General features: G+C 39.3%; 1 protein-coding gene across 1 annotated transcript in view; it reads left to right on the forward strand.

Annotated features, from left to right (window-relative positions):
- Dnah5 (dynein axonemal heavy chain 5) overlaps positions 1-26,452 on the forward strand; it is a 281,736-nt gene that overhangs the window by 213,107 nt on the left and 42,177 nt on the right. The window contains exons 59-69 of the mRNA XM_077109537.1: positions 106-309; positions 3,874-4,053; positions 8,205-8,342; positions 9,402-9,537; positions 10,150-10,466; positions 11,001-11,156; positions 11,969-12,151; positions 19,747-19,990; positions 20,967-21,081; positions 21,576-21,766; positions 25,147-25,268. Of these exons, the coding sequence (XP_076965652.1) occupies positions 106-309; positions 3,874-4,053; positions 8,205-8,342; positions 9,402-9,537; positions 10,150-10,466; positions 11,001-11,156; positions 11,969-12,151; positions 19,747-19,990; positions 20,967-21,081; positions 21,576-21,766; positions 25,147-25,268 (1,986 nt within the window). The remainder of the gene's footprint in view (positions 1-105; positions 310-3,873; positions 4,054-8,204; positions 8,343-9,401; positions 9,538-10,149; positions 10,467-11,000; positions 11,157-11,968; positions 12,152-19,746; positions 19,991-20,966; positions 21,082-21,575; positions 21,767-25,146; positions 25,269-26,452) is intronic.

The raw sequence follows: 26,452 nt of genomic DNA on the forward strand, positions 1-26,452 counted from the left end.
AAAATGTTCTCTGTCCTCTGTTGAAACGACACTTTTTAGACCCGAAAGGTTTGTTGGTGTGCATTTTCTTACCTGAGGTCAGATGGCCCCTCCTTTCTCCCCTAGACTATCAAGCCTTCCGACATTGCGACTGTCCGCACGCTGGGCAGACCCCCTCACCTTATCATGCGGATCATGGACTGTGTGCTGCTGCTGTTTCAAAGGAAAGTCAACGCCGTGAAAGTCGACCTGGAAAAAGCCTGCACTGTTCCTTCCTGGCAGGAATCTCTGAAACTGATGACTGCCGGGAACTTTTTACAGAACTTACAGGTTGGTAGTTCAATAATGATGGGCTATCGGGGGCTCCGTCTGCTGGAGTAGCCAAGTCCTTCAGCAGAACAAGTATCTGGAAAGAGCACACTCTACATAGGTAGTTTGAACATGTGTCCAAGTATTTTTTCCAGAGTAGAATTTTCTCTTTCAAACGTAAGTCATCATACGCCTTAGAGCTTTTCCTGACAGACTTTAGGTGTAGTAAAGCATCATCAGTGATATGCACACTTCAATAAAAGTTAAAAAGTCAATTCAAGGAGAAGATATATGTGTTTTTGTTGTTTGTGTATGAACACAAATATAGTTGTCCCTGAGAATGTTCAGGGGACTGGTTCCAGGACCCCTGTGAATACAAAAATCAGAGGAGACTCAAGTCCCTATATAAAATGACATAAAACTTGCACATAACCTGTTTGCATTCTCCTGTATACTTTAAGAGACCTCTAGACTATTTATAATCCTAATGCAATATTGTTTAGGAAATAATGACAAGAAAAAGCCATCTGTATGTATAAGCACAGACACAATTTTTTTTCTGGATATTTGACTCACAATTAGTTGCATTTGTGGATACAGAACTCATGGATATAGGCACCCTACTGTGTATGCATTTTATTTATATTTTGAAAGTCTCAGTATTAATTTTTGTGTATTAACTTGCATTTTAATTGTTATGAGTTAGACTCTTTATGTACTAAAATGCACAAACTTTAAATGTACTGCTTGATGAATATTTACACATCTATACACCTATTAATGAGCACTGAAAGCAAAATATATACCTCTACACTCCAGAAATCCCTCTTGTTTTCAAACCCAGTCAATAACCTTCTTTGGAGTAACTATTACTCTGACTTTTTATCCCAATAATAATTAGCTTTGTTTATTTTGAAATTCACATTTATGACATCATGTCAGGTGGAATATTTTGTTTTGACCTTTTTAACTTGGCATATTTGTGAGATTCATTCTTATTGTTGCAAAGGGCAATATTTCATTCTTTTTCATTTATAGATTTCCTGCATGTGAATGTGCAATGGTGTGAGTGCTGACGGGTGGTTCCTTGAAGGGAAGGAAAAAAAAAATTCTCTGATTTGTGGCCTTTGGCACAGTATCACTACTCCCAGGATGACCAGTTGTAAGCTCCCAACAGGCTGCTGCTGAGTGTAGAATTGGGGAAAGTCACGGCAGTGTGTCATTGTGCAGCGTGCCACCAGATGGCTGCCACAGGTGCAAATGACCCCAAAACACACAGATGACAGGGACCTGTCATAAAATAATAAGAAATGAGGAGTCTTTGCTTATCTTTAATTTAAATGAAGCCTACTCAATTATAAGTTCATATGCTTTAATTTTAATGTGACCGTGTTTAATAACCAGTTTGCACAAATTTCCCATATTTTGATGATAATTTCTCACAAGCCAGTCTGAATTAGCACCAGTGTGAAACACTGTAAGAGCTTCAATTTGTCCATTGGACTGTTCATAGATTTTGGGGTTTTTATTAATTTGGGGCTCTTACAAATAAAGCTGTTGCTAATATTGATCTACAGGTCATTTGGGAGCTGTCTAATACAGGAATGGAATTTCTGTGTCTTAGGTTGTATTCATTTAATCAGTTTTGGTACATAGTACTGAAGAGTTTTCAAAAATTGTTATGTCGAAGTACATACCCACTGGTGGTGTAGGATTTTCTCCACATTTTTCACCTTTAGCTGTGCTGATGAGTTTGTAGTAGCATCTTATTATTGTGGGGATAATTTGAATTTCCCTGATGACTAGTAGTGCTGAAGATATTTTCATAGGTTTATAAGCCTTTTGGGATTTTTTTTAGCTAAATACCTGCTCAAGTTTCTTATCCATTAAAAATTTTTAAATCACGCTGTGCATGGTGGCACATGCCTGTAATCACAGTGGCTTGGGAGGCTGAGGCAGGAGGATCGAAGGTTCAAAGCCAGCCTCAGCAAGTTGGTGAGGCTATAAGAAACTTAGTGAGACCCTGTCTCTAAATAAAAAATAAAAGGGCTTGGGATATGTCTCAGTGGTTAAACACCCCTGGGTTTACTCCCTTGTACAAAAAAAGTTAATCTCTGTGTAAAATGTCTTTATATATAAAACATGACTAATTTGACACTTATATATTTTCAAATATTTCTTGCCACTTCCTGACTTAGTTGTTCATTCTATTAGTGGTGTCTTCTGATAAGCATACCTTCTTAATTTTAATTTACTCCAACATATCACTATTTTTATTAATAGTACTTTCTGTGTTCTGTTTAGATCTTGGCTGTCTTATAAGAAAGAAAAAAATTCTCCTATGTTTTCTTCAGAAGTTTTATCTTTTATGCTTCAATCTAACTAATTGGGAATATCCAACACAAGCCTGTTTCCTAAGATGTAACTTTAGCACACACTTTCATTTGGTTTTCATTTCGACATTGTTCAGGTGACTGTCTATGGCTAGAATATCTTATGAGGCACCTTTAGCTGCTGTAATAATAAGTACCGTATGAAACTTGTATGCCATAGACTTTTCTCAGGTAACTATGAGACTATGTGACAATGGAATTGGATTTTAATCAGAATACTGGCAAGTGATTCCAGGTTCCTGCCTTATTTACCTTGTGGCAGATCCTCTGCTCTTGGAAGCCTTCTTACTATTGGTTTTCTTGTCATTATCATGCTTCTGTTGCTTCTAGATATTCTTCTGTTTTTTTTTTCTTCTGGTTTCACTATTTGTAAAGTCTTATAAAAGAAATTTGTCTCAAATTATTCTGAAAGAGAACGTGTTCTGTTACATGTGTTGTCTGAAGGCTATTTTACTCAGTTGTTTAGGTGCTAAATTTGTTCCTACTCAGAAAAATTTTAAGCATTCCCTTTTAGTTGAAGAAACCTCCCTACCCCCATTTTAAAAGGTCTGCTTTCATTGTTTGGTCAGTCTTTTCTTTCTGATGCAGAGAAGCATATTTAACCCATTTCTGTTGCTATTTTAAAATTATATTTTAAAGGATACTAATTTTTCTCATGTTCTTAGTAGGTCTATGATTAGAAATTAATTTATTATCCTCAAAGTTTAATGTCCAAGTTATTATTTTCACATAGGTGAGGTTGATGGAACTTCTCTCTGAATGTATTAAACATTCTGAGCTGATAAATGCTAAACCTGTAGGTCCTTAGGCTTAATATGCCTGTGTGTGTTTGGTTTTTGCTGTTAATATTTTGGGTTTGTAATTCACCTATTTAGGATTAATGACAAGAATTTTTCATTGCCTTGAAATTTCTAACAATCCTGTGAGTGTTCAACACGAAATAATTTATACTTTCCATGAATCCCAGTATATTTACTCAGGTTTGGCATTTCTTGTCTACAGTAGACAAAGTTAGTCTCACAGATTTCTTTTCAATCAATCCTTGCTGTGATTTGCTTTAGGACTTTGGCCTGATGTCCTGAGATACTGACAAAATTCCATCCATTTTTGTTCTTTTGCACTGAGAACATAATGTGAATTTGATTTCATGGAAGAAAGTGTTTTTACTTAACTTTGCTCTTTTCCTCTACAGCAATTCCCCAAAGACACAATCAATGAAGAAGTGATAGAATTTCTGAGCCCTTACTTTGACATGGCAGACTACAACATTGAAACTGCTAAACGCGTGTGTGGGAATGTTGCTGGTCTTTGTTCCTGGACCAAAGCCATGGCTTCCTTCTTTTCTATAAACAAAGAAGTTCTGCCTCTGAAGGTAAGCTTCCTGATATGACTGTGGGAGCCATGCTGGAGGAGTCTCCAGGTCACAGTAGCACAAGAGGCTTTGGTCTCAGTATTATTGTACGCAAACCCACAGGGAGATCAGGTGTTAGGTAGACAGGACAGGGTATTTCTATTTTTCTTCTCTGTAATCCCAGTTCAATCAGAATTGTGTGAGACTTTTAAGCATGGGCTGACTTTCTAAAGACACGAGGTCCATTGTGGGTTTCTGGATATTATCCCCCAACCATAGTGTCAGCTCAATGGAATCCCCAGAAAATCACAGCCAGAATTCCCCAATGGTGTCCAAAATCTCATGCCAGGGAATCCTGTGAATGGGACAGGATCAGGAGGCAGACGCTAGAAGCAGAGAATTCTTAAAGCTGGTCTTGGTTTAAAGCATACATAGTACCCCACCTCCATTGTCTTTTAGGGACTATTTGTTATTTAATGTGACTTTGAGGCTATGTATGTGTTTCCCCTTGAGTAGTTGAGCTAAGCTTCATTTCTAGATGCTTCTCTACCACTAAAAGACATTGAATCTTCAACAAATGCAGTTTTGGAAAACAAAATATTGATGTCTCAAAAGTCAGACCTTGTATCTTGGTTGATTATTTTGTTTTGTGTAAGTTTGATATTTCCCAACCATCAACTAAAATTCACTTATATTTGTAAACTACCCAAGAAACTTGGTGATCAAGGTAAACATAATCAAGAGTAGCAGTAAGTTGGTATAGGATTGCAAGTTCCATTGTACTTTCTAATGTTACCATACCAGGGCCATTTAGGAAGTAGTTGGGATCCTTGGCATTTTAGACAAAAAAAGAACACTTTTCATTTGATTTGGAGAAATTTAGAGCAAATAATTGGTGTCATATTGTCTGACGTCATGGATACTGGGGCTGTTGAGGACTCCAGCATAGCTCAGAAATGCACATTCTTATATCCTAAGAACTGAATTATGCCCACCATGGCAAATTGAAGTACAGCTCATCCTTTACACTTTTTTTTCCATGCATAAACATCCATAGTATCTAAAAGGGAATTACACTTGGATTTACAACAGGTAGTTTTTGTTTTATTATATTTAATTTTTATTCCACATTACAGTAGAATCCATTTTGGCATAATTATACAAGCACAGAATACATCTTATTCTAATTCAGAGCCTAGTACCTCTCCTTCCCTTTCCATCTTCCCACCCCTGCTTCCTTTCCTCTATTGATTTTCTGTCACTTACTCATAATTAAAAAAAATTAATTTGTTATGGATGTACATGATGGTGATATTCGCTGTGATATATTCATATGTGTACATGGAAAGTTATTCAGATTCATTCCACTGTTGCTTATTTTAAAGGATAATGAGCTAAAAATGTTGAACATGGATATTCTGAATAGACTTACACAAGAACAATGAAATCTCTTGCCCAGTGTTTAATGTTTTCCACATTTCAGCTTCTTTCCAGTTCCAGAATGGTCTAGATCACACAGCAGTCAATGAGGGGATGCCATCAGGAGGGAGGGCCTTTTGCATGCTCCTTGACTGTTTCTTATGAGAAGTCCACCCTGAGTGCCCTCCTGTAACCTTATGTGCATGCAGCACATTGGAGCTTTCAGCCTGTCAGGTCCCTCCCGTGTCAGTTAGAAAGATGCACACAGTTATGTGGATTCTGCATGCTCACTTCCCTAGGCAGAGGTAGATGAAAGGGATGCAGGTCACCATCAGGCATTTCTGCTGAACAGAAGAAGGAAGACAGACCCAGCCCCAAGCCTCACTTACTCCTGGAGGGGCTTCATTTGTAAGACCCTGCTTCATGAGTGAGGCAGAGATCAAGGGCAGCATGCCCCAAACTCTGGATTGAATGCCTCCACTCATTAGTAACAGAGTCCTTGAGGAGATTTTCTCTTTCATCTTACAATCCCTATAAACAGGCCATGTGACTTTGATTAGTGAATACATTTAAACTAATATTAATTGTGACTATTTATTTATTTTTACTTTTTTTTTGTGATGCTTCTAGACACTCAACCCAAGGCTTCATGCATGCCAGGTGGACACTCTACCATGGAGCCACATCCCCAGCCCTAACTGTAACAATTTAGATTCTATTCACTCTCATTATGATGAGATTTCCCCTTGAAAACCCCATGGACATCAGTAAATATCAACCCACACCAAGAGAAGATCTCAGAACAATAGAGCTTTAAATATTGAATATAGACAAAAATAACAATATCTATTATTTATCAGGCACTTGTTGTGTGTCAGGTACTAGACTTGGGTTTTGTAATGTCAAATTATTGAGTTGTTACAAAAAGTCTTAGGGGGTAGTTTTTCATTACTTTGAAGGAGAAACTGGCTCACAGTTGAAGTAGCCAACCCAGAGTTCTAGAGCTTTTAGTTGGATTTGAAGGGTTTTTCTTAACAACTTTTGAGCATTTTACTTAAAATAAATTTTATTAATTTTTTTTTCTGAATAAAATACTATCGAATAGTCAAGTCTTGGGCCTGTGACAGTGTGACATTGGCAGGTTGCTGTGGTAAGTGTTTTGACCTGGTGGCCTTGCTTTTCTTCCATGTTTGGTGCACAGCAGCAGTTGCAGGACATAGAAGTCAATTCTTTCTAAACCATATTTTTTAAGCCTTGCCTTGGCCTGTTCACTTGTTCTGGCCAATTATGGAACTCTGACATTCCCCTGAGGATATGTTCTGGCAAAACTTGGGAGCCTGAAGTTTTGAAGGATGAAAATAATTTACTTTAGGTATATTTAAAGAAATAATCTATACATCTCAAACTTTGGAAGGATTATGGCTTCTAGTAGTAGATATACCCATTAAAATAAATTTTAGTATTTGGTAGATTTAACAGAAAATTGAATTAAAATTATTTTTTTAAAGAATCAAAATTCCAACCAGCATGGGATATTTTCTACACCTCAGCTTTTGCTAATATTACTTTTGACTTTTGTCTTTGATTTATTTTAAAAGTTTCCTTAGAACATATTGTTACTTGGTCACAACTCAGGTATCATAAGTCCAGCACCTTGAGAGAGGATCATACTCTTTTCCCCAGCTGGGAGAAAGATCTGATTCCAAAGTCCAACTATGGTTTCTATTGGGTGAACATGTATCGCTCTTGCATCAACATGAAGTTGAAAAATCATAAGTTGAACCATTCGAAGTCAGGAACTATCCATAATCAGTTTTTTTCTTTTTCTACCATGTTCGCTGTTACAATATTTTATAACTTGCCTTTGTATATTTGTATAAGGTTCTGATCTGGGATAAGAAAACTATGGCCCATGGGCCAGATGTAGCCCACCACCTGTATTTGCTATCATTTTATTTATTTATTTTTATTGGTGTGTATTGATTATGCAGAATGGTGAATTTAATTGTGGCATATTGGTACATGCATACAACATAATCGGATCATGCCTCCCTTACTCTTCCCTCCTCCTTCCCCTTACCTACTCCTTCTATCCTAGTGGCCCCCCTTCTACTTTCATGACATCCTTCCCCTGTTTTTCTCCCTCACTAGTTTCTACAAGTGAGAGAAAATGTTCCGTACCTGTCTGACTCTATAACTTATTTCACTTAACGTGGTGCTCTGTAGTTCATGTTTTCCTGCAGATGATACGATTTTCTTCTTCCATGTGGCTGACTAAAATTCCTTTGTGTATGTATACCACATTTTCTGTATCCATTCATCTATTGGCAGACAACTAGACTGGTTTCAAAACTTGGCTTTTGCTATCACTTGTATTTGTATGGTCCATGAAAAAAAAGAAGAGTTTTTACATTTTAAAATGTTTTATGTATGAGTAATTAAATCACAGCTTTGATTTTATTCCTTAGAATAAAAAGCCTAGAATATCTACTATCACGCACTTTACAGAAAAAGAAAATTGCTGATCTCTCTTCTAGTGAACTGTAATTTTCTGTTGTAACAACCTGTTTCGATGTACAAACACAACAAATTCATATTAAGATTTGGTCTCAACATAATGCAATGCGAAAAGATTCTAGAAGTGGAACAAAGGAAAGGTGTAGATCTGTGACTTTGCTGAGTTCTTGGACTTTGGATTCAGGTTGTGAGATGGTGTCCTGCCTGTCCCTTCATGCTGTGTGTGTCCCTTGCAGGCCAACTTGGTGGTGCAGGAGAATCGCCACGTCCTGGCCATGCAGGATCTGCACAAGGCCCAGGTTGAGCTGGATGAAAAACAAGCAGAGCTTGATGTGGTGCAGGCCGAGTATGAACAGGCCATGATTGAGAAGCAGGTAGCTATTCTTGGGCACGAGGGCGACTGTCAGGCACTACTTGGATGTTGTAAGCCCTTCTTCATATACTATTTCTTTCTCCAAGGGTTTGGTCTTCTAATATGCCATTGTAAGTTAAATAATCCTTTATGTTAGACTTTATGTATGTATGTGTATTAAATTATCAAAATTAATCTGGTAAAGATTTCTATGACATATATTTATTATTATAAATGACCACTGAATGACTGACTGCTCACATAGCTAATTATTTGTTCAAACTCATTTTATTTCACAATTATAAATTTTTATACAAAAATCAGCAGCTAACTTTTAAGTGTAGACAAATGGAATCACTTGTTTTTGAGAACTAAGCCCATGGGCTGGGAATGTAGCTCAGTGGCAAAACTGGTGCTTAGCACAGGGAGGGGCTGGGTTCAAACCCCAACACCCTAAACACCAAACAAGAAGCAAACAAAATTTAGGCCTGAAGTCAAGAGGCTATGGAAGTCTGGGTTTAAGGTCTTTTATTGCCACAAAGAACAGCAGGAAAGGATCTATTAAGTCAATGTGGCTGAGATTTGTGCAGGAACCTTAGGTTCCACATCTGATGGTAATTAATCTAAATTTCATCTAAAGTACTGGAGGTGTGGCATGAGATACAGCAGCAATGATACCAGAACTTTAGCATGAGAGACTTCCTCATTCTTGACTAGGGATATGTATGTCTTTACGTTTTTTGGGGGGCTATATGATATTAGCATGTATGCTTGTATTCTGTCTCTGTTTTTTCATTAAAGGGAAATCATCAGTGATGTGAATTTCTGTAGTCACTTAGTTATTAACATCTGGGAGGGACTGGCCACTTGGTCAAGGTACCACCTGAAGGAACTCGCCCAAGTTCCTTGGACAGGCATTAGAGATGGGACTGGACTGATGCAGACACATGGAAACGGAATCTGTGAAATGAAGGGCTCACAAGTCCCAGAGGGCAGATGCTGTATGTCTTAAAGTTACATTTTTGAGCCAGAAACTATGTTTTTCTCAATAAAAGTCTTCTTCTGGTTACGACCTTTTCAGACCTTGCTTGAAGATGCAGAGCGGTGCAGACGTAAGATGCAGACAGCGTCCACACTCATCAGTGGCTTGGCAGGTGAAAAGGAAAGATGGACAGAGCAAAGTAAAGAGTTTGCAGCTCAAACCAAAAGACTCGTAGGTCTGTGGATTCTTTTATTAATGAGATCATGTTGATAGTGATAGGAAGTTAGGAAGCCTCAGCTTTAATCAAATAGGACTTGATTTCAGTTTTCTGTGTTTGTGTGTGTGTGTGTGTGTGTTTGTGTGTGTGTGTGTGTGTGTGTGTGTGTGTGTGTCTGTGTCTGTCTGTCTCCAGCCACTTCAGAGAGATGGATAATGGTCTGACATCTATGCTCTCCTGGTTAGATGGGTTGATGACTTACACCAAAGTGATCAGGTCACTTTGGAATTCTCCTGTGAGTATGTAAGAATATTGATCAAGGGCATTTTGAATGAAGGTTCTGTTTTCTGACGTGTTGTGTCTCTTAACTAGCAACAAAACTTGCATCAAAAATTGAAATAATCCAGTGTCTGACTACCAGCAGCTCTTCTTTGGTTGGTTATTTGGATGGTTTAACAATGTACAAAACTCCTGCTTATTCACACAGCATGGCAGCACAGGGTTACAATTTGATTTGTGGAATTCAGTTTTAACAAATGGTCATCAATTTAATTGTTTTGAGTTTTGATGTGCTGAAAAATTAGGAGAATGATCATAACATATTTCAGTGGTGTTTGTTTTCTGTTTTAGGTGATGTATTGTTGGCTACAGCTTTTCTGTCTTATTCTGGTCCATTTAACCAAGAATTTCGAGATTTGCTGCTAAATGATTGGAAGAAAGAAATGAAAGCCAGGAAAATTCCATTTGGGAAGGATCTAAATCTCAGTGAGCTCTTGATTGATGCCCCCACTATTAGTGAATGGAACCTCCAGGGTCTGCCCAATGATGACCTGTCCATTCAGAATGGAATCATTGTCACAAAGGCATCACGCTACCCTTTGCTAATCGATCCACAGACTCAAGGCAAGATCTGGATTAGAAACAAAGAAAGTGGCCGTGAACTCCAGGTAATTTGTATTCGAGGCTACTTATATTGCTGATAAGTTTTGCTTCCCTGGATTACTAGCAATCCAAAACAAAGAAATATTTGAAAGCCGTATGGATTCTTCTTTGATAATCCCAGATGCCAACCGTAACAGTAACAGATGGCAGCTTAAGTCTGATAACAAAAATTTCCCCCAAATCTCATATTTGCTCTTGTGTTTATCCCCAGGAATGCCCTCTTCCAATGGTGTTCTGTTGGGCCTTCGGCTCTCTTTAATAAACAGAAGGGCAGAGCTGTATTCCACTATATGCACAGCACTTCCTCATTATTCCATGTTTGTCCCCAAAGTGGTGTTGGTGAGGGGAGAGCAGTGTTGCCAGGCAGCCTTTATTTACTGCTTCAGTATAGGGAAGAGCGATTTTCCGAGCCAAGGATTTCTAGACACCTCTTTGTCCCCCCCTGAGAGAATGCTTTAGGCATCATGTGACATCGGTTGTCTATCTCTGTGCATAGCATCGTGAGGCTCGCGAGAGTAATGCTGAGATCCTGTTTCTAGATCACTTCTCTCAATCACAAGTACTTCAGAAACCACCTGGAGGACAGCCTCTCTCTTGGGAGGCCCTTGCTCATTGAAGACGTCGGGGAGGAACTAGATCCAGCTTTGGATAATATTTTGGAAAGAAACTTCATTAAAACTGGATCTACCTTTAAGGTAGGTCAATCCAGTTGATAACAGTGTGCGGAATAACAACAAGAGACCAGGTGAATTCGACGTAGGTGTAATTCTCTCAATAAGCAGCAACTCAGATCAGAGGGTGGCAAGAGGTCCTTTTCTTTTCTGCCCTTCCTGAGTCGGGCTTGAAGTGTTCAAAAGCAACACTTTCAGGCATGTATGCTTTACTTCTGTAATGAGGAGGCCGATTCCATTTGATATCTGATAGCCCCTTTCTTCCACATGTGGGAAAGCTGGTAAGAAAGCCTGGGTGCTTCTTCCCTTGGCACTGGTTGGAAATTAAAACCACACAGACTCCTGCATAGGCCCGTTTCCGCCTCTTAAACACTGTACAACCCCACACCACCTGACCTGTTCCTTCAAACCACTTTTGGTACTTGCTTGAGGGCTTTCTCTTATTTCTCCTAAAGAAATTCAACATGTGAACACTGAGCCTTTCTATAGCCTTTTGAGCCATGTTTGGCATCGTCAGTATCAATCTCTGAAACAAATTTTTCAGAGGTTGTTGGCTCCTCTGTGGGTGAGGGCTCCAGCTTGCTTCTGTAGTGTGATCACAACAATTTTGGTGCCAAATTTTGTGTTTATTCCATGGTGTATATCGGAAGGTACTGGCCAGCCTTACTTTCTTCCCTGTATCTCAGTGGGCTGAAGCCCTGAGAGTACCTAGTGACCTTTCTTTTTTAGTATACAAATTATCTCCAGTTGCAAAATGCTTTAAAGCAATATTTGACCTTATACAAAAGGGCACAGTAAGCTATATCTTTCTTTTATTACTTTTTTTAATGGAAAAGGTGAAAGTTGGTGACAAGGAAGTAGATGTCATGGATGGCTTCAGACTGTACATCACCACCAAACTGCCCAATCCAGCCTACACCCCTGAGATAAGTGCTCGAACCTCCATCATCGACTTCACGGTCACCATGAAGGGTCTGGAGGACCAGCTCCTGGGGAGGGTCATTCTCACAGAAAAGCAGGTGAGTGAAGTGTGGCTGCTTCCTCTTCTGCATTGAGCTGAACCTTCCACTGAGGAAAATAATATGAGAAAAGTTCTCACAGGACTGCGCTTTCCCACCATAATTGTGTTTTCTCCTTTAATTCACAAGTATCTTTCTTCTACCTAAAGAAAATTATTCACCATTTATCTACTCATATATTTCTTAAATCACCCTGTTATTAATTGCTTTCTCCACACTGATTATGAGGGTATCTGTTTCTTTTTTTGCATTATTATTCTGGTATTTTGTTGCTTTATTTTTCTGAAAAGTTTGTTCTGTTGTGAATTCTACTCACCTGTCGACCTTTGGTATTCTGAACATGTCTAGGTTGTACTTTCATTTGATTCCTTATTATACTTTTAGAATATTAGGTAAAAATTTTGTACTCAGACAGCAAACACTGTCAGTTCTGAATTGTTGTCTAAGAGCTCTTAGAAAACACAGTGGGTCTGGTGTGAGACTTTAGAAGTTGTGACACTGGGGTTTGATTGTGCCCCCTCTGGAGTCTGTTCACTTAACCATGCTCTAGAAACACAACTCTGTGTCTCTTTCCTTTGCTTCTTTTTTATGAGATAACTTAATGCTCAGTGAAAAATGGTTAAGGATTTATAAACTTTCTTTTTCTGAGTCAGCATTTCTTCTAGGGAACATGCAAACTTAGGCAAAGAAATGTCAAGGAGTTTTAAAAAAATATTCATTTTTTTAGATTTAGGTGGACACAATATCTTTATTTTATTTCCATGTGGTGCCGAGAATCAAACCCAGTGCCTCACGCATGCTAGTCGAGCGCGCTACCACTTGAGCCACATCCCCAGCCCCAATGTCGAGGATTTTAACGAGACTGTTGTGGCACAGCTGCCTGAATTCTTGAAGCTGCTGTGGACTTCCTCCTGGGCTCCTCAGCAGTGAGGAGCTGAGTTTTCCCTAAGGCCCCTTCTATGGGTCCTGAAGGTTTATCGGCAGGATCTTTGCATCTGCACCTCCCACTGTCTTTACCCTTCCTGTGGGTGGCTCTTGCAAGCTCTGCTATGTGTCTGTCTCATGCTTCTTCCCTTCCTTTCTCTTTCCTCCTTTCGATTTTTAGAACCATCTCTCTTTATTTTTAATTTACAGAACGTGAGTCCTGGAGACAGAAAGTTGGAAGTTGTCTTAGGAGCACTTACTCCAGCTTCATCAGTGGGTGCTGTTAGTTGACCTCAGTGTGGCAGGACCAATGCTGGGGCTCCGCCCAGACTAGCTGTTGAGGCAGTAACAGCCTTCGAAGTGCATACTTGATTATGTTGGAGTCCTGAATCAAGTCTCAGGGGAGGTAGTTAAGGAAATTTGGCAGTGCCATATAATACTTGAACAAGGACTGGGATTTTTGATCAATACCGTGGACTGTTGAGTAAGCAGGAATCCTGAGGGCCTCCTGGGCCCGCACCCATCACTGGGCTCTGGCTCAGTGACTGGGGTGAGGGAGATAAGGGACTTTGATAGCAGTTTGCATGATATCCTTGTTCTTGGTTTTCTTAAAGTCAGCTGAGATGAACACACTTTTTTGGAGAAGGTAATTTGGCCAGACAGGTGTTGGTCACAACAACAACAACACCCTCACCAGCACTGAGCCTGATTTGCTTCAGCAGAGGGAACTCTTGAAGCTCCTTCAGAGAGTTAATGAATGCCTTTCGCAGCCCGTAGGGATCCAGAGCTGAGCTTGCTTCTTGGGAAAATTGAGTGTATGAGAAAATTACGCCTTTACTATTGTCTTGTTATCAGAATCTGTTACAGGCTTACAATAAATAGTTCTTACAAAAATATAAGAATTATCCTCTTTTACAATAACTGGGGGCCATATTACCCTGAACCCCGTTATAAGATAACACGTAGCCTTTTTATTCTTTTCCAATCTAAAGTCTCATCATGCAAGAAGTCGGGTGCTGGGCTTACCTTTGATGGACTTTAACAAGTCTGCTTTCTCCAAGAGAGGTTTTCCTTTATACCCTTTCCTCTTCCCACCAGATCCCCAAATCTGCTCACATTGTTGAATCTTCTCAGCCTGGGTGGTGACGGTGGGTTTGAGTTGATCTCTGATGTCTTTGAGTCATTTTCCATAATCTAGATAACAAGAAGATGCTAAAAAGAGACCAGTATTACAGGCTCACTGGTGGTGGAGGAAAAATAAATCCCTAAGTTTTCTTGTTTAATCTTCCTATTTCCTGTGTAGGTTACAGAAGAAAAATTACCTTTGATAATGCTGGGTAATACCTTTAAAAATTGCTTCTTGCCTTATTATTATTATTATTTTTTTGGTACTAGGGATTAAACCCAGGTGTGCTTTACCACTGAACCCTTTATATTTTATTTAGGGACAGGGTCTCACTAAGTTGCTTAGGTCCTTGCTAAATTGCTGAGACTGGCTTTGAAATTGGATCCTCCTGCCTTAGCCTTCTGAGTCACTGGGAGAACAGGTGTGTGCTCTATGTACAGCAGCCTTATTCTTAATATATAGAATACTGAGCACTGACGTTGACCCCCTGTGTGTGTTACTGAATCTCTGCCTATGTATGTATCTATCTATCTTTGCTAAGAGATAATCTCTTAATGAGCAAAAGGCTTATAAATAAGATTATTTTGATTCACTTTCCCCTATCATATTAATTTGAAAAAGTAGTATCTTCTTATGAATTAGTGTAACTAAAGTAGTGGTTGAACAGAAGAAATATGTGTCAGCCAGTCAAATAAATGAAAAGTAAAATAAAACCATGCCACAAATTAGATTCTCAGCCTTTTAAACTGGAATAAAAATCAAGCAGCAAATGTTTTATTTTTTCACAGATAATCTTTTTTTTTTTTTTTTTTTTTTTTTGCTTATAGCTATGGTTCTATTGTAGTATGTGGCCACTTTGAGTTCTATTTAGCCCACAGGTTGCTTTTGTAATTCCAAATTGTACTTTAAATTGTACTACTTATAGTATTTTATTTTCATCAGTTTCAAACTTTGAAGAGATGAAATTCTTAGCCTTATTTTCAATTATTTGGGAATATAGGAAGCTAATTGACATATTTGTTTAGTGTTATTACCAGTGATATTGTTTGTTACAATCATCTCAATAGTCATTTAGTCTTTTTATTTGTTATTTTTAAAATTGAAATTGAATAATTTCCCGTTATTATATACATCACTGTTCATTTTAGTAATAGTGGTTTTCAGGAGCAACATAGAGGCATGAAGTTAGCTCAATCCCATGGTTCTTCAGTGGGACAAGTTGGAAAATAGATTATAACAGATGTTGTAAACTCTCTTGAGAATTTGGGACCTTTCAAAATTACCTGAATAACTATGAGCAGAAAAGGAAGTGAAGACCTACAAAGAAAAGGGTCAGCAGGAAGACCAGTTACGAAGAATCTTAAATCAGGGGAGTGGTTATATAATTTGGAAAAAATGCACAGAAGATAAATTATTGAGTAGGAAGAATTAGAGGACTGGTGCTATTTTTTGATTTGGGAGCCCATCTCGACCACTGTTGACACAAAGGTGAACTCAGGATTAGCTGTCTCCAGCAAGGCGTTCCTTTTCAGTAACCCACCTTATTATTTACTTTCATGATAATGTGTGACATTCTAAAATATCCATATCTTTTGTGGCAACTTTTAAAAATATGTAGTTATTTTAAATTGACACATACAATTGTCTATATTTAGAGAACATAATGTGATATTTCTATATATGAATATAATGTGTAATGATTAGACCAGGCCAATTAATGTATTCATCACCTCAAACATTGATCATTTCTTTGTGTTGGGAACATTCAAAATCCTTTCTATCTTTAGCTATTTTAAAATATACAATATAATTGTTACTCACCCTTCAAGTCTTGGTAACCAAGTCTTCTTTCTCCTCCGAGATTCGCATTTTTAGTTTCCCCGCCATGAGTGAGACGATCATTTGCCTGTGACTTGTGATTTCACCTAATATCCTCCAGCTCATGCATGTTGCTGAAAATAATAACATTTCCTTCTTTTTCATGGCTGAATACTATCCTTTTGTGACATATACCACATTTCCTTTATAAATTTACCCATTGATAGACACCTAACATGGTTCCGTATCTTTTTTTAAAATTAAAAATATTATATTAGTACCTTTTAGTTACACAAAGTAATGGGTTTCACTGTGGCATATTCATATCTGCAAATAATACTGATGATTCCATATCTTGGTTATTCCAACTAGTCTTGCAGTGAACAGGAGTGCAGAGCACTCTTCAACACACCAATTTTCTTTCCTAAACACCCAGTACTGTCTAAATCTAGTCAGTCTCTCAGCCCTGTTGTTAGTGATATCCTCACGATCACTCCACTATCTGCTGTATTTCCATTTTGCAGATGAAGGTACTGAGGCTGATGGAGTTATGTAACGTGGCCAAAGTCACACAGCCAACAATTTGCATGTCTTCCTAATGTCAAAACTGTCACTCTCTCTGCTGCTTCCCAATCCTTCCCTTACCAGTCTTCAGGTGTGGATGATCTGTACATGCCCCCCTTGGGGAACTCAGAAATGACAGTGTGAGAAGTTTACAACTTAAACATTTTCCCCATTGTTGTCTCTTTATTTCCTAGTGTAACCATAATGTAAATATTTTTATTATAACTGCTTACAGTAAAGATTTTTATAGCATCTCTTAAATGTCATTTGTTTGTACTAGTTTCTACATTTCCTGAAATTTAAAATTCTCATCTACTGAATAAATGAATTAAAATAACCACTGAGGAAGTTTTTAAATGTAGCCAGATGACAGATGGAAGCAATGTTGATAAGGGCAGGTTTTGCTTGAGTTGCTTTAGCTCAACAGTTAAGAACTGATAGAAGCTATGAACTTTTGTTTTGTCCTTGCTTAAAGATGAAATTCTTTCTTTTCTAGACTCTCCCTAGGCCTGAATCACAGGGCTAAAAATTTGGAAATGTTCTACCCATGGGAACTACTTAACCAGAGGGATTAGTTGTCTAGAACACAAAGCCGATGCCAGTGACCTTTGCTCTTTGCCTTTATCCAATTTTGTTACCATGACCTTTATTTTTAACTTCATGGTCTCAGAGAGAGAACTTTCCTGTATGTATATCTTGTAATAAGATCAGATTTTCCTGTTCACCATGCATTTCAGTTTATCAGTTCGAAAACAGATATCGCTTGTAATCATTCATTCCGTAGTGAATGCCTACTAGGCAAAGTTCTAAGAACTGAATATAACAGGGAACAAGGCAAAGCCTCCCAAACCAAACCATTCTTCAAACATGACATGCACAATAGTTGCATGTTGTGTTAGAAGGTAGCAAATGCTATTAAAAATAGATAAAAGGAGATCTGGGGAATCAGGTGGAAGGCTGTACTGGTAGGGGGTCGGAGAGGGCTTCACTGAGAAGGTGACACTTGACGAAGACTTGAAGGGAAGGGAGTGAGTCATGTGCAAAAAGAACATACCTGACTAATCAGCAGCTAGTGCACAGGCCCTGAGGCAGGAACGTACCTTGTGTGTTTGAGGCAGTGGGTCTCTAGGCATGGGGCCCAGAAGAGCACAGCACAGCACCTGGGCATATGTTAGAATTACAAATTCCTGGACCCTGCTCCAAGCCTCCTAATGCACTCAGGTTTGAAACCCACTCATTTCAGAAATGCCACTTGTGGCTAGAGCAAATGGAAGGAGGGGGAAATAGTAGGACATAAGGTTCCAGTAGTAATAGGAGAGAGGCGGCTTGGCAGAGCCTTGGAAGCCTGGGTGAGGATGCAGCTTGCCTTCTGAGTTGAATGATTGTCCAGTGGTGGGTTTGGAGGGAAGTTGTGCATTTTAGTGCATCATTCTGCTGCCGGGTGGGAAGAGACTCTGGGGTTCAGGATGGAGGCAGGGAGACCTGTTTGTGTCCTGAAATTTGAAGGAGAGGTAAGGGAGGTAGGTTGGCCCAGAGTGGTGATGTTAGCGGAAGTGAGTATGATAAGCTTCTGAATCTATTTTTGAAGTAGAGATGATAGGATTTGCTGTGGCGTTTGAGAAAAGGGTGACCCAGGAAGACTCACAGGTCTTGCCTGAGCTGCTGGGTGAATGAGGTTGCCCTTTGCTCAGGATGGGGAAGACGGGTTGAATGGCCTTGCGGCAGGATCAGAAGCTCAGTTCCGCTGCTGTTGCTAAATTGGAGACGCCTCCCTGAAGCCCCAGTGGAGAGGTTTGAAAGGGTACAAGGCACGGAGCTGATGAGAAGCTCGGGTAAAGATTTGCAAATGGTCAGCACATTGTCAGGGTTTAAGACAAGACATCATTTGTAGAGTGATTGTGGGGATAAGATTCTCACATTCATGAGGTAAGTTCTAAAATATGTATAATTTTATTAACCCTCAGGGAAAGAACTTGCATAATGGTTAACAGTGACAGTTCTGGCTTCTCCTCTCTCGTGGCATTCATGTGAGTGCTGGAAGATAACAAAAAACAAGTGACAATTAATCATGTGATTCACAAACAGTCCCATTATGTTCCATAGGATTTTATGGTTCATCATGGCATAGATTCCGGGTTCTCTCACCAGGGAGGAGAGTCTGAGCCGCCTGCTGCTCCATATCCAGAATGCCCAACTGAGCATTTTCCTTTCTGGTGCTACTGCAGGAGTTTGAGCTTGGTGCCCCATGTCCAGGTGGCAGCACCGAGTCACACACAGAGCTGCAGAAGGGCTTTCTTGTGGCATTGCTGTTCAAGTCCCCCGTGTTTAACCTTGGCTTTCTCACCTTGTAGTTATATGGAATCACACTTAATTATTGCAGTTAAATTTAGGTGCATTGTCAACAGACACTATATTTAGAAAGTTCTACAAATAAACTCTGTAATATTTTTGTTTCAGAAATTTTCAATGTGATTTACTCATTGCCCTTTCCATTTTTGATTCTTTGCTTTAGGTTCAAAGTTAGGGTCTCTCATATAACAATTTGACTTTCATGTACAACTTGGGTGCCAGAGGCACATTTTCTCTGTTGTTCCCCAGTCTCTGGGCTTCCTGCTTCCTCGGGGCTTGTTCAGTTGCGTTTCTTCCTTTCTCCTTTCTCCTTCTCCAAACTGCCGAGTGGAAGAAATAGCCCACAAGGATAGTAGCCGTCCAAGCCTCACCCTCCTACTATCTACAGGTGATTCAGAGGACACAGAACTTCACTGCTGGAGAGACCACACCTTTCCAGGCCAAGAAGACTTTTCAATTTAAACAAACCCACAGTAGCAGCTTAGGCTGCTTGCCTAAATTTTTGTGGACTTTCTCTTCACAGGAAAATTCCCTAAATCACTAAAAATGACTTGACTTACAAAATAAATAAATGATAAGGGGGATATCGGTAACATTTTTTTAGCAAATTCAATGTTGTGTTCTACCTGTTCTTCCTCTGTTGTTGTTGTTCCTCCTCCTCCTCTTCATCCTCCTTGATGTTAATACTTCTCACCAGTCGGCTCTGATTAATACAGTACAGAGCAGATGCTTGAGGGTAGCCATGCATGCTAACTTTTGATGCCCTGTAAATAGTAGCTAATTTAGGAAGGAACACATTTATATAAATTTTCAGGAATTGGAGAAAGAAAGAACTCTTCTTATGGAAGATGTAACCACGAACAAAAGGAGGATGAAGGAACTAGAAGACAATTTGCTTTGCCGCCTGACCAGTACGCAGGGGTCCCTGGTGGAAGACGAGAGTCTCATCATTGTGCTGAGTAACACCAAAAAGACAGCTGAGGAGGTGACCCAGAAGCTGGAAATTTCTGCTGAGACAGAAATTCAAATTAACTCAGCGCGGGAGGAATACAGACCTGGTGAGTCCGATAATGAAAGACAAATGTCACAGGAAAGCGCAGCAAGAAAGAAATGAGAATTACGGAAATTGAACAAAGAATGTACAAATGGCTGTGCGAAGCCAGGTGGCCAATTATGTTTTGGGGATTTCTCTCGGGAATGTCAGCAAATTTGAGATGAAAAAAAAATTATATAATGGTGTAAAGTTTCTGGATGCTTATAATTCATGTTTGTTGACAAATCCTTTAAAGTTCTCATGAACATAGGCTTAATTTAGAAAGAAAAGAAGGAGATTTATTTGAAACATCTGATTGCAAGTTAGTGACATCAGAGGAGTTAGTGTGGCATGTGGACCATTGCTTATCATTTGATAATGATATGCTAGGGTTTTGTTTAGAGGGTTTGTCTTAGGAAGATGGTTCTCTGGTGCTCATCCTCAGCCTCCTATTTGCAACAGGTGCTTATTGGTTACTCCCGGAATCCACTCTAAGTATGCAATGGGCTCTCCTTTAGTAAACTAACATTGTTCCTGGAAAAGCATTGAAGCAATATTACTTCATCTGCTGGTGGAGAGTCAGGAGCATCGTCTTTATGATGTCCTATTTGGCAAACTTGAGGCCGAGGTTAGGCACGGACTCTTCATGGGCATCAGAATAAGGTCCTAAATGGCTGCCTTACCTGCTGGGTGTTAGATATAAAACCTTTGAATCCTTTTGGTTGTCTTTTTCACCTGTGCAAAATATATTTGTAACAGATTCTAGAAGGAGAACTAGCAATTGATTAATGCAAGTAGGAAACTGCTTATCCATAGCTTGTAAGTTAGAAGTAGATGTATTTAAACCTGAGCATTGTTCTAGATCCCATTTCTAGGAGGCAGCCACTGATGAGACAGAAGGATGCGAGTTGTCGTTTTCATCAGAGTTCAGGCTGATCTGTGTGCACGGTCATTTGTTTTCCACTCTCGTAGCCCACGCATCCCCGCTCTTTGTCTTTCAGTTGCTACGCGGGGCAGCATCCTCTACTTCCTCATCACCAAGATGCGCTTGGTTAATGAGATGTATCAGACTTCGCTCCGCCAGTTTCTGGGCTTGTTTGACCTTTCCTTGGCCAGGTATGTCTGTAGCTCAGGAAGCAAGCTGAATTCTTTATCTGTAGACTAGAATAATGACATGACGTTAAGAACTTCCTTTTTCTTTGTAAGAGTCCTTTTTTTTTTTTTTTTATCTAAGATTAATTACCAGTGTGTTCACAAATCATTCTGATTTGGCAGTTTACGTCCAGAGAAAGCTATATCTACTATTCATCCGTTGACTGGACTCCTTTGGTTTCACATGTTTCTATCAAACAACAACAAAAAAATTCCCAGGACGTTGTAGTGAGTGATCAGGTCCTGCAGGTAAAATTGATTTGGACAACATGGAGGATTCTGTTATGTTGTTTCATGTCGAGAGAAGGCTTGTTATTTTAGATTCAGGAGGCTTACTCATTGTGTGAAAATGGGAATCGGTCCTCCAGAATTACTTATTCTCCATTAAAGATGCTGTTTTTATAGGCAATTGAACAAGGCAGCGGGGATAAGCCTGATTTAAATGCTGTCTTCCTCAGGTCTGTCAAGAGCCCGATTACGAGCAAGCGGATTGCTAATATCATCGAGCACATGACCTACGAGGTTTACAAGTACGCTGCCCGCGGGCTGTACGAGGAGCACAAATTCCTGTTTACCTTGTTGCTGACACTGAAGATCGACATCCAGAGGAACCGAGTGAAGCATGAAGAGTTTCTCACTCTTATTAAAGGTCAGGAGAAAGTATTGTACACAGGTGCACATGTCAGCATTAATGTGAAGGCCTTTTGCAGTATTATTATGATGACTTTGGTTGTAACAGTTTCCTTGTATTTCACTTAAGATGTATTTGTGTGAGATATTTTATTTATTCACTTATGGAATGAATGGTGAATATTTGTTGAAGACCTATTGCGTGCCAGGGCATGGAATAGGTATTTGGGACATATTAATGAATCAAACTGCTTGTTGGTGTATATATATATTTGGGGAAAATACAGAAAATATAATGGAATAATAAGTAAATTATGGCTTATGTAGGAAGATAGTATTATGCAAAAACAGCAAGAAAGGGGAGAAGGAGAGTTCTAGGGTATATAGGGTGGGGAAGATTTAAAACTTTTAATGGGTTATTTAATGGTATCTTTTAGAGGTTAGGCCTTCCTTAGAGATTGGCAGGTGATCAAAGATTGGAAAAAGCAAGGACATCGTCCATAGGGACATTTAGAGGAAGAGTGTCGAAGGCAGGGGAGACGGCTGTACACACCTCCTGTGGTAGTCAGTGATAGAGATAAAGCAAAGTGACCAGGGTCACTGGAGCAGAGTGGGTGAGGCCGTGGCAGCTCCTTCTCAGGGGTTGCTTATTCTGCATCTATTGAAGCATTGCTCACAGGCGGGTCCTTTGGGCCACTGCAGCAATGCAGCTGAATGAAAGACTGGGAGATGTAAATTCACAATCGTGTTTTTGAATTTCTGAAAAGATATTTAAAGTAACCATGTGTCTTAGTTCAGGCTGCTACGACAAATTACCACAGACGAGGTGGCTTCTAAACAACAGAGATTTATTTCTGACAGCTCTGGAGGCTGGACGTGCAAGACCACAGTGCAGCCAGGTCCGGTCTGGTGAGGGCTCTCCTCTGGGTTGCAGCTGGCCGACTTCTCACTGCAGCCTCTCATGGCAGAGGAAGTGAGCTCTCTTGTGACTCTTCCCAGAGCACGAAACTCATTAATGTCATCTAATCATAATCACCTCCATCAGACCCACCTTCTAATACCATTACTATTAGGATTTCAAGGCATCAATTTTGAGGGGGACACAAGTGTTCAGACCAGTGCACTGTCTAAATGTATTTTAAATGATTTTAAATTATTGCATAGACAGTTCACATTATCAGGTAGCTCTCGCCAAACTCTTGAAAGATTTACAACATAAACTTCCCGAAGTTTCTACCAAAACTATAAAGCAGTATACTAATAGCTTACAAATGCCAAAGGCATACAAAAACTAGTCCAACCTCTGGAAGTATCTATAGTCACCCAAATACAGTACACTGCTGAAGGTGTTACAGTAATACCTATAATTTGCAGAGCATATCATATGTGCTAGGATTCATAGGAATTTTGTGAATTCTTAACAATTCTACTATGCATATTTTATTGTCCTTATTTTATAGATGTGGGAACTGAATCTTAAGAAGGTTAAATGATGTGGCTAAGACTATGTATCAAGAAAATGGCAAAGCCAGCCTTTTAACTGGCATTGGGATTAGGTGCCTTTGGGGTTAGGTCTTGGGGGCAAAGCCCTCTTTGATGTGATTTATGTCCTCATTGAAAAACAGCTTAAGAGAAGCCTCACCCCAGTGTGAGGTTGCACTGAGAATATGGCTATGAATCAGAAAGCAAGCCCAAAGCACATACCAGATCTGCTGGTGTGTTGGTCTTGGACTTCCCGTTTTTCCATAGCTATGTTGTTTGTCAGTAGAGTCCCTCCCAGCATATCATATTCTATTATAGCAGCCCAGAGGGGCTAGGACACATAGCCACAGTGTTCTGCTGCTGGTCTCTGATTAATCTCTAAGATGGCAAAGGATAAATTTAAGTGACTTTCTAAACTTGCCTTAGCTACTATAGTGCATAATTGTGTAACTTGACTTCTGTAAGTCTTTCATTATAAATGTGTCATTTTTACAAAGTATTATGGTGAAAACCCAAAGTTACTTTTCTTCTCAGAGCATTAATTTAAGGAGTGAAGGGAACAGTACCAGTCTCAGTTAGCTCTGGTGTTCTGAATGAGTCCTCTGTCAGCTGTTTGTTCATCAAGAGTCTGTTTGATCGGGTGCTCCGCTATGCAGGACTGAATCTCCTCCTTCAAGATGCAACCAATTCCCTTGCCCCTTCGGGTGCTTGTGGGGCAGGCACGATCTTCACCACATAGTTGCCTTCTGCAAAACACTGAATAATGCTTTGGCCTGCAAGGAACAGCCTTTCAATAGGCTTTTCCTAACCTATATTATTCTTTTCAGTTTGTTGGAAAGTGGGCAGTTGCCATGGAAATCGGTGTGATATTTATTCACCACAATGCCATTGTCATTAGGTCTTAAACTGCTCCTTGGAGTTAAAACAATGTTTCATTTTATGAGTTAATGTTTCCATGGAAATGGCTTCAAGGCCACACTTATTTGTTGTAAATACACAAAAATGAATTTGGCAAAAGGTAACAATTTAGTGGTGTACATGGTACCCGGATAAAGTAGAGACTGGTTCAGTAAGTACATTAAGTATTATTTGTTTACAACCTATTCTGTCCAGAAAAGGACTTTACAGACAGTCAGTTAGATTGGTTATATTCTTGTAAGAAAAATGCTTAGAATGTATTTTCCTGAAAATACTTTCATGAATGTTATTTGTTAATCACTGTATTTTATGCTGTAGATTATTTCCTAATGCTTCGTTTAATTTAAAATATGATTGTTCATACGTTGAGTTCTTCTGAACTGGGCAACCTTAACATTTTTAAGGTTTCATTTTTCTTGTGTTGCTGTGTTAATGATAGGAGTTACATGAGCTTAGGCGTCAGTACCAAATGGAAATTTTTGTTGTGGTTCCATTGATCAAACCTTAGTGATTCAGCAGAGCCCCTGGGATGTGCTCAAAATGGACATAACTAATGAACTTGTTTATGAAAGAGAATTCTTTAAACATATGTAGTGCTACTGACATTTCTAGATAAATCCTGGATTTAAAATTAGCTTGCACTAGCACTAGGCCATTCTTGGTATTAACAAAAGGTGCTCATTTAATGACCTCTACCATGTCCTCAGTCCCAGGTATATGCTTTCCACATTTATCTCATGACACCCAGGCTTGTTATGTCCAATTTGGAAATTGAGGCCCAGACAGATGAAATGACTTACTTGTCCTGCATCCTGTCCAGGTGGAACTTGGATAGAATCTAACATCTGTCTTGTTCCAAAGCTATATTACTGACTGTTAAATGGATTTTTCTAAAATCAACTGTTCATTTATTACATTTTAAACATGTTTTTTATTATGATTTCTATTTCTGTACTTAGTAAAAGAACAATCTCTGAACTTTTTACATCTCATTTGAAGGTGGTGCCTCATTGGATCTTAAGGCATGTCCTCCTAAACCATCCAAATGGATCCTGGACATGACTTGGCTGAATTTGGTGGAACTCAGCAAGCTTAGACAGTTCTCAGACATCCTTGATCAGGTAATTTGTTCTTTGAATAGACTTAAGCTAATGTCATGGTGAACAATTTTCTGATTTATCCCTAGCTGCAATGTTTGTGGAGGAGAGAAGTTTCTTAATATTGTCAATCTCAGCTGGTATTGCACGTGCTTGACCTTCCTTGCGGCTCATCCAGACTCCGAGAAAGCAAACTGCATGTGTTGCAGACTGGTCCTGCAGGGGAAATGGGCCCAAAAAGTTCAACTATTGCTGTCTTGGGTCATGGGTTGGAATCACCAGTTGAAGTTCTACAAGTAGAAAGATGATCTATTCAATCAGACTAAATAATTACACATACTTAAAGTCTTTGTTTCTTTGTAGAGATTAAGTGAAAAGAAATATGAAGAACCTGCCACTGGATACTAAATTTTCCTTTCTTGCCTTTTTTCACTTTCCCTCTTCTTCTTCTTCCTCTCTTGAGTGTCCCGTTACTCTGCTTTGGTTTGGCATTTGGATGTGAACCTCATGCAAACACTTGGCCTTTTACCTTGAGCAGCTATTGTCCTTCCAAAATCATTTAGTTCCTGAGGTCTTGTGTGTGTGTTGGAATCATGGAAGTTGAATTGGGAGAAGCCAAGAAGCAAATTTTTGAATATCAGGTGACCACAGAGAAGTGAGATTGGCAGCAAGGTGGCTTTATTCAGCTCCAAGTTGCATTAAGGCTTTTTGTTGACCAGGAAATATCTTCAGGTTGGTTCTTGACCTTCCCAGTTCAAGTTAACCAAATGTTTAAGTTCTGGCATATTTTTATGTTTTAGCTGGTGATGCTGTTATTACTACCTTGTAGGTGGGGTGCGAACCATTCTTTTGAATTAGGGAACGTTGTGAGGTATGAATGCACTCTTGCTTTTTTCCTTTGTGGAATGACCCCCAATGACCTTTCATGGGTCATGGTCTGCCATTGAAGTTGCTGTCTCCTGGAGATTGTATCTTAGGCCTGAAATCCTTCCACATTGTATAGATTTTAATGGCTGAAAGAAGTTATTTTATATTCTAACACCATGCTTTCTAAATATAAATTTAGAATGTTATTTACCCCCTTTGATTGGGCCACAAAGGAAATATACTAAGACTCATAAGATTATGTTTATCTTTAGATGTTGTTTGTTCAATGTTTTTGATTTGCTTCCTCTGTAAAGCTTGTCTCTTTGGTTTCTGAACTCCGG

The sequence above is a fragment of the Callospermophilus lateralis genome, chromosome 5 (genome assembly GCF_048772815.1).
Source record: "Callospermophilus lateralis isolate mCalLat2 chromosome 5, mCalLat2.hap1, whole genome shotgun sequence".
Lineage (NCBI taxonomy): Eukaryota > Metazoa > Chordata > Mammalia > Rodentia > Sciuridae > Callospermophilus > Callospermophilus lateralis.